Genomic DNA, 7,794 nt, shown 5'->3' on the forward strand with positions numbered 1-7,794 from the left:
CTTTTTTCTTTTTTTTCTTTTTTTTTTTAATTTAACGACTTGTAAAGTGTTGTCACCCTCCAGCCCCTCCTTTTTTTTTTTAAGAGGTATTTTGGCTCAGATTTTACCTCTGTTGGTAAATGATTCTTGTAATTGTACAATTTTTTTGCCTCCTAATAATAAATTAACAATTTTGCGTTGGGGGGTGTGGTTACAGTCGCGTTGCTTCCTTGCCATTGCCGCCCCCATCCCTCCCGGAGACTGCACCTGTGCCTTGGAGCGCAGGGCAGTGGTCCCTGTCCCCCAGGCAGCCCTGGAGCCGTGCGATGTGATCGCGCTCACCCAAGAGGTGCTGGAGCTGGCTCTGATGGGTCCGTGGGGTGCTCTGCCTGCTCGAGGCCATGTGTTGCCAACAGCCTGAGATGATGCTGCTGCCTGCGTCCTCCCTGCCCCCCGCCCAGCTCTCCCACACACACATCCAGCCCTGCTGGCCGCAGCAACAAGCCTGGCTTTGTTTGCCCTTGGCCCAGGCTCAGGATGGAGCGGTGCGGACAGCTTGCATGAGAGCTGCCCCCGCGCCCTTCCTCCCACCGTCACCAAAGCCACAGGGACCCCACTCACCCTGGGGAGAAGCAAAGGGGTGAGGGCATGGCAGGCAGCCTGGGCTCTGCACCCCCCCTCCATCCCTGCACCAGGATGAGACCCATCTTATTCCTGGCAGCTCCCGAGCTGCAGGGCCCAGTGGTGGCAGGGAGGGGAGGAAAGGAAAAACCCACTTTTGTCCTCTCTGAAGAAAACTGGGGCTTTTGTTTCCCTGGAAACGAGGCTGTGAAAGCAAAGCCCAGTGGGTGTCGATGCCGCACAAAGCCTGCAGTGAGCCCCTCACAATTCATCCAGCCATAGCAACCATCTCCCTCGCCCCAGCATTTGCGGGCTGGGGCAGGCGCCAGCGGCAGGACAAGGAGCTTTAACAGCTCTGACGGACGGGGCCAACATGGCCAGCCTGCCCTCAGCCTGATCCCACCGCCTGGGCTGCTCCCTGAAGCTCTCCACAGATGCAGGAGCCTTGGGCATGGGGTGGATGTGGGGCTTAGAAACCCTGATGCCCTGAGACCATCATCCTGGGATGCTTTTGTACCTGCGATGGGCAGGTGGATGGAGGCCAGGAGCCCTGCGCAAAGCTGTTCGCATGAAATGTGCTCACTCTGTTGGCTTCCCAAGGGGTGCTGGGGGTGGTGGTCCTGCCTGGCCACCCCAGCACTGCACGGCAGCACCATGCAGCAGCAGCACCTGGTCTTGCGTGGTGCAGATGAGGAACCAGCTGCCCCACAGGCTGCAGAGCACCTCAGCTCAGTGCTGGGACCAGTTCATGTCCTACATGCCACCCCAAGCTCAGTGCTTTGGAGGGGACTCTCCCAGGGGCTGGCTTGGCACTGTCTTGCTCAGCAAGGGGACAGAGGGGCTGGGGTCTTGTTCCCCATCGACCTTAGATGCTGCCTGCCCTGGCCCAACTGCTTTCCTGCCTTTAGGCCCCCCCCCCCAGCTGCCCATGCCCACCTCAGAACCCCCAGGTTTTAGGAAAGAGCCATCCAAGCCCCAAGGCTCTACTCAGCAGTGCCAGATGGCTGCATGCACGACATGCTCTAGGTTACTGATTTATTGAGCTCTTACAGGGCACTGCTTGGATCCGATGGGATGTGGTCACTGGGACCTTCTCCTACTGCGGAGGGGGCTGGCAGGACGGAATGGCACAGGATGAGGGCAGTTCGTGTTTGCTATATCCTCTTCAAGCCACCATGGAAACCCTCCCTAGGTTCAGATGGGACCTTTCTGGCACAACTCCATCTCCAGAGCAGCAACCCTTCTGAGCCTGGCCAGGCAGCCAGGATGGGAAGGTGCTGATGTCCTTGCTGGCCTTTGGGCAGAGGCAAGAAGGCCACCAATGTAGCTGCAGAGACCGGGGTTTCAAGCCCCACTTGCCCCACATGGGGTTTGAAGCCCATGGCACAGCCCCCTGAGCTGTCTCTTCTGCTTTCTCCACGTCCAGACACGGGCTCTAATGGCAAAACAACGTTTCGTCTTGGGAGGAGGTGGTGGATCGATCTCTACGGCTCCCCAGGGGCACTTAGCAAGGTGTGCCAAGGGCCAGGAGGGGTGGAGGGGACTCCCGGGGCTTGTCGAAGAAGATAGAGGAGGACATCTCCGTTTTGAGCTTGCTGTCAGCGCTGTCCTCGCTGGAGGCAGAGTCAGGGCTGCAGCCCTCGCAGCAGCAGCAGCAGCAGTCCATGAAAGCCTGGCCCAGAGGTCTGCAGAGGCACAGGAGCAGGACAGGCGTCACTGAGCACTTGAAGAATAGGAAGAACTGGTTGATGAGGTTGAGCAAGTCCAAGGTCTGCTTGGACATGTCAGGGGACATGTAGGCTACCACGATGTTGCAGACATTCTCAGGGGTGGTGCAGAGCCCATAGATGATGGTCAGTCCAATGATGGTGCAATTCAAGTGACGCTCGCATTGGCTATGCTTGGTGCCTCGACACTCGGTCTTCTCGGTGCCACTGATCCTCCGGGTCACCAGCTGGCAGCTGACAGTGAAGAGGATGGGCAAGCAGAAGTAACAACCGAAGTACCACCACATCCGAGCGTTTTGGTAGGTGAGCACTAGCGAGTAGACAGACTCGGGCAGGTTGGATGAGGGCTTCATGGTGCAATACTCCGTCACCACGCCAGACACGGGAGATGTGTCCTGTGCCAGCTGCCAGAGCAGGATCTCTGGCACTGACAGCGTCATGGAGCCCACCCAGATGACGGCCAGCTTGGCAATGATGGACTGGCACTGCTCGATGGGCCGGGCATTGGCCTGGGGGCTGGTGGCTGCATGGAACCTGTCGATGCCCAGAGCGCAGAGGCTGAAGGTGGTGACTCCCAGCGACGATACCTGGTGAGAGGGGAGGCAGAACCAGTGGGCCTTGCTGCAGGGACATCATGAGGGGCTTGACCTCACCAGGCTGGTAGTAAATCCCCAGCTACCCAAGACCACAGCCCAAGACTCTTCCTCAGAGGTTTTAGAGGGGTCACAGCCTGTGGCTGCATCCCAGCATTGGAGATGCTTTTGTGTGATTCCCGAAAGAGCAGTGGATAAAAATGTCCCTTGACCTGTTTGGCCCTGCCCAGCTCCTTTTTCTGCAGAAGAAAGAGGTTTTGCTCGATGTCTATCTGTCTGTCCAGCCAGGGTGGGAATAAGCAGGATTGTCCCTCAGGCTCTTCCTCTGTTCTCAATGGCTCGTGGAGAGGGAAAGCAGGGACCATCACACCCACCAGCACCTTCCCAGTGTCCCTAAGGCCCCCCCGCTGCCCCAAGCTGGCTTGTCCCTGCGCTGCTCTGCAGAGCTGCCGCCTGCTTCCTGGACAGCCAAACGAGTTAAGGTGCTATTGTCACAAATCAGCAATTTCCGCTGCATTGAGAATGGCAGGAAAAACATGTCGTTTGCCAAAGGGAAAAGGCCAGAGGAGGCAGAGGAATCACAGTGACTCTGGGAGGGCTGGCAAGGCACCGAGGGTCACAACCAGCATTCACAGTCCCAGCCCCAGAGCTGCCAGTTGCCTGGAGCCCTCGGCCAGAGCGGCAGAGCCCGTGCTGGTGCCCTCCAGCCCCATGGCTGTTCTGGCCTCATGAAGCCAGCAGACGTCACCCTGTACTGACGGACCTTCCCAGCACTCAGGAAACCCCCCAAGGCTCTGCATGATGCCTGGGCAGCAGCCCTAAACAGGTCTGGCACTGCACACATACACCCCACACACACACACCCCACCCCCAGCCTTTTCCAGTGGTCCTGGGTTGGCCTGTTCAGTGTCGCAGAGGACAGCAGCTCATGACTAGCACTGATGCCAAGTACCCAGCATCACTGTTTGGTTATGCACAGGAGCACCCCCCCAGACACAGCACCAGAGCACTGGCCCAGCATCACCATCCTGCACTCAGACCCATTGCCCAACAATACTGCTCACATCCCAGATCCTCCGCCCAGAGCCACCCTGAGCATCCAGCACCATCCCTCTGCCCCACAATCAGCACCCAGCACACTTGCCCAGCTCCCTGGCTAGCACCTGCAGCCCTCCCAGCACGGCGGTTCTGCTGCCTCTCCTCCCCCCCCCCCCCCTCCCCCGGCCCAGGCTCTTCTGTGTCTCCTGGTCCCTTTGGTCTTGGCATGTAGTTCCGACATGGCAGAGCATCCTTCCCCAGTGCCTTGGCAGGGACACAGCTGGTGCCACGGATCACCCCAGGCACAGCTCTGCACACTGCCTGTCACCAGGAGCCCACGTCGCCAGCTCTGCTCCAAAACCCTGGCTTTGTGTCCGCACCCTCCCAAGCATTCGAGTAGCCACAAAGCGGAGGATGGAAGATTTGTTCCTTGCAGGGATCATCCAGCAGCCTGAAACGCTGGCACGGTCCTGTACAGAATGGCTGGACGTTGACTCCTGGGCTGCAGGGTTGATTCCCCTCTCACCGCTGACCGCTGGAGGTTTAGCTCTGGCCTGGCCGTGTCCCCCCACCCAGGCTGGAGGGTCCTTGGTGCTGGGTCCCAGGTGAACAGAGAAACCCTGGAGCCTCCTTCCTGCCCATGCTTAGGGGCCTGGAGGCAGGAGGGCAGAATCAGCAGCAGGACCGCACCAGGAGCACACCCACCCCGGCGCGGTGCCATGCCTGTCCTTCAGCAGCCCCAGCATCCCATCATCCTTCTCACCTCCTTTGGGGACCGAGCTGTCCCAGGGGCACCCTGGTGCTTCCAGTCACTGGTGCCACCCTGGGGATCTCCTGCAGGGACATGGCCAGGGAGTCCATGAGCAGCTCAGAGCCAGGCCATGACAGAGCCTCTTCAGGAAGGGGTCTGGTCTGGGGACATCACCCTTTCCTTCCTGTCCTCACCCAGGGCACTAAGCCTGCCTGCCTGGGCAAACACAGGTCCATATTCCTGCCCCTCTGCAAGTCCTCTTTCTGCCTGGCTACGACATCAAGAGCCTGAGGTGGAGGATAGGGACAGGGCAAACAGTTCATTTAGCGAGAGGCTGGGGTAGGAGACCTCCAGAGATGAGCAGCTCCTGCTTGCTGAGCAGGAGAGACAGTGCGGAGAGCAGGAGCTGCCCATCTCCTTTAGCAAACGCCGGGTCTTTGTGCTGGGCTGTAACTCGCAGATTTAGAGCTGTGCCTGGCAAGATACCCAGGGTGCAAGTCCATCACCCCAGGCCTGCACCCAAAGGACTCTGTGGTACCATCAGGGTCCCCTGCTAGGGGTGTGCACAGCCAAGTTGTCCATGAGTGTCCAGGGACCCCCGTGCCTCTGCAGACCCTGCGCAAGGGCACTGACACTGGGGACCTGACTGCCACGGTGCCAGCAGGGCACAGAGCATCAGGACAGAGCGGGATGACTGGTGGCAGCAGTGGCCTCAAACCCACTCACCTCACAGCCCTGGCAGTGGGGGCTGTGCCAGCCCATCCAGGCCCACATCCATCCCCCAGCCCATGCTGGAGTCACTCCAACTTGCAGCCACTATCAGGTGAAGCAGGAGAGGTTAATCCAGCCACCCAGAGTGCAGGATGCAGCCAGGTGCTGCACCCAAGAGCCCTGTGGGTCCTGTTCTCCAGCAGAAGCTGGACCAGGGCAGGGCATGTTGGGGAGGAGATGTGATGGCACATGACAATGTCTCGGGGCCATTTCTTTGCCTGTAGTGACTGCAACAATGAGCTTTCCCCATCTGAGTGCCAAGGGCCCACTCCAACTGTTACTTCTCTGAGTAGGCTTGAGTCCTGGTGATGGGCACAGACAGATCTGGTGACAACAGAAGGTCAGGTCCCAACTCAGCACAGTGACAGCCCTGGGAGGGGCAGGTCTGGCCTGAGAATGAGTGCCGAAGGGTGTCAGTGGTCCCACACAACCTGATCAGTTTTGCAGAGAGCCAGGGCAGCAGCTGCCCGAGCCATGACCTCAGCTTGTGGCTGGTTCTCGTACATTGCTTGATGGGCACTGACTATGGCAGTAGGTGCTTGGTGGGATGGGCAGGTTTTGAACCCCAGCCTGAACAAGCCTGAGAGGGTCTCCAGGAACCTGACACTGTCTCTGATCCCTTCCAACCTTATATTTGCACCCTTCTTTGATAAACCAGACTTTGGAGCCCCAGACAAGATGCACAGGCAGGCTGGGTCTGTCTGTCGTACATGGAGACAGAGGGGAGCAGCCTGATCCCAGATGTCCCTGCAGGATGGGAAATGCCCCACAGTGTGGATTTGTTTTCAACACAAGAGCAGGACCATACAGAACCATGCCATCTGGGGTGGTTTTGCTCATTCTGCCTTCCCGTGTCACCACAGTCCCTGTAGCCTTCTCAGTGGGTCCCCAGTTCACCCTAAACACAGCCAATCCATCACGCGTGAGTCTTGAGGACAAGCAAAGTTCTCAGGATCCCAGACATAATCCCTGGGCTCTCCCACCCCAGTGCTGCTCAGCTCTGCCATACCTGCGGCCCTCTGCCCTGGGGTCAGCCTCAGCAGCCCACCATGGCCAGTGCTGGGTCAGCACACTGTGGTGCTGAGCCGATGGGCTGGGAGGTGTTGGGATGGGACAGGGATAGACAGAGGGATCCCATGGGCAGAAGTCCCTGTGCTGGCTGGACAAAGGAGGGTTTCATGAGCTCTTCCCAGCCCTGGCAGCATTGGTGCTGGCTGCAGAGCCTGAGGAATGGCCCAGGGCAGAGGCAAAGGGAAAGACAATATTGGGACTGTCCTTGCGCCAGGCCATGGGCAGCATGAACTGCCCCCCAAGTAAGAAGGCAGAGAGGAGCCAAGCCCTTGAGCCCTTCAGGGCCCTGTGCAGCCAGCCCCTTACCTCCATGAAGGGCACGATGCGACAGGACACGTCCCCCAGCAGCCTCTTCTTGGTGATCTCATTGAAGATGACCACAGGCAGGCAGAAGAAGAGGATGAGGAAGTCCCAGAAAGCCAGGCTGGCCAGAATGGAGTTCCAGGCACTCTTCATGTAGTAGTTGTGCCACACGATGCACATCACGGAGAGGTTTCCGATGATGCCCACTGCAAACACAATGAGGGACAAGAACATCACGGCATAGGCGCTGTAGGAGTTCTCCGTCACTGGGTACAAGGGGTTCTGGATTTGCAACCGCTTGTCAGACATGGTGGTTAGGTTAGCTCGGGGGTCTGCCCCCTCCCTGTCTGTGGGGACCCCTTGTTGCTGCTCAGATGGATCTGTGCTGGATGGCAGCAGGGCCTTGGTTGGGTGCAGGCTGGCAGAGTTAAGGGGCCGTGGAAACTCCATCCGCATCCCCGGCACGTACTGCTGCACCGACTTGGAGTCCTCCTCTGTCCCCCGGCGCAGTCGCTCCTTCATCACCTGGACCTCTGGACTGTGCCAGGAAACCATGGGCAGAGTCCTACCTCCATCCGCACCCTGGCCATGGTGGGTGCTGCCTTCCCCAGGCTGCCCAGCCCTGCCTTGGATTGCCGCAGCCCCCAGCACCAGCAGCATCAGCAGCAGGAGGAGAAGTGATGGCAGAGAAGACATGGTCCCTTCCTCACCCTCTGGAGAAAGCGTGTGGCGAGAGACAGAGCAGCCCCGAGCGCAAGGACTCCGGGGCTGCGGGCAGCGAGGGAGCAGCCTGGAGAAGCAGCCGGTCTGTCCGGCTCCGGCCGCTGCTCTGGGCTCTCTGAGAGCTCTGGGCAGAACAAAAGCAGCGCTGGAAGCGGCAGAGCCAGCCCTCTGCTGGTCACCCACCCGCACCCGGGGAGGTTGCCAAGCTCTGCAGAGA

General features: G+C 59.2%; 1 protein-coding gene across 1 annotated transcript; it reads right to left on the reverse strand.

Moving 5' to 3' along the window:
* Positions 1-2,104: 2,104 nt before the first annotated feature.
* Positions 2,105-7,550, reverse strand: GPR37L1 (G protein-coupled receptor 37 like 1). Its single transcript, XM_009978456.2, has 2 exons — positions 6,858-7,550; positions 2,105-2,914 (listed from the first exon to the last, which is right to left on the reverse strand). Exons 1-2 carry the CDS (start codon positions 7,548-7,550, stop codon positions 2,105-2,107), a joined length of 1,503 nt encoding a protein of 500 aa, XP_009976758.2.
* Between the last annotated feature and the right edge of the window lie 244 nt (positions 7,551-7,794).

This window comes from Tauraco erythrolophus, assembly GCF_009769465.1.
Source record: "Tauraco erythrolophus isolate bTauEry1 chromosome 27 unlocalized genomic scaffold, bTauEry1.pri scaffold_49_arrow_ctg1, whole genome shotgun sequence".
Taxonomy (NCBI): domain Eukaryota; kingdom Metazoa; phylum Chordata; class Aves; order Musophagiformes; family Musophagidae; genus Tauraco; species Tauraco erythrolophus.

Bases quoted from the DNA above. Each gene is read 5' to 3' on its own strand.
- GPR37L1 (XM_009978456.2), bottom strand. From the start codon at position 7,550: ATGTCTTCTCTGCCATCACTTCTCCTCCTGCTGCTGATGCTGCTGGTG. The intron at 2,915-6,857 runs GTAAGGGGCTGG...CCCTCTCACCAG, and splicing joins GCATCGTGCCCTTCATGGAG to GTATCGTCGCTGGGAGTCAC.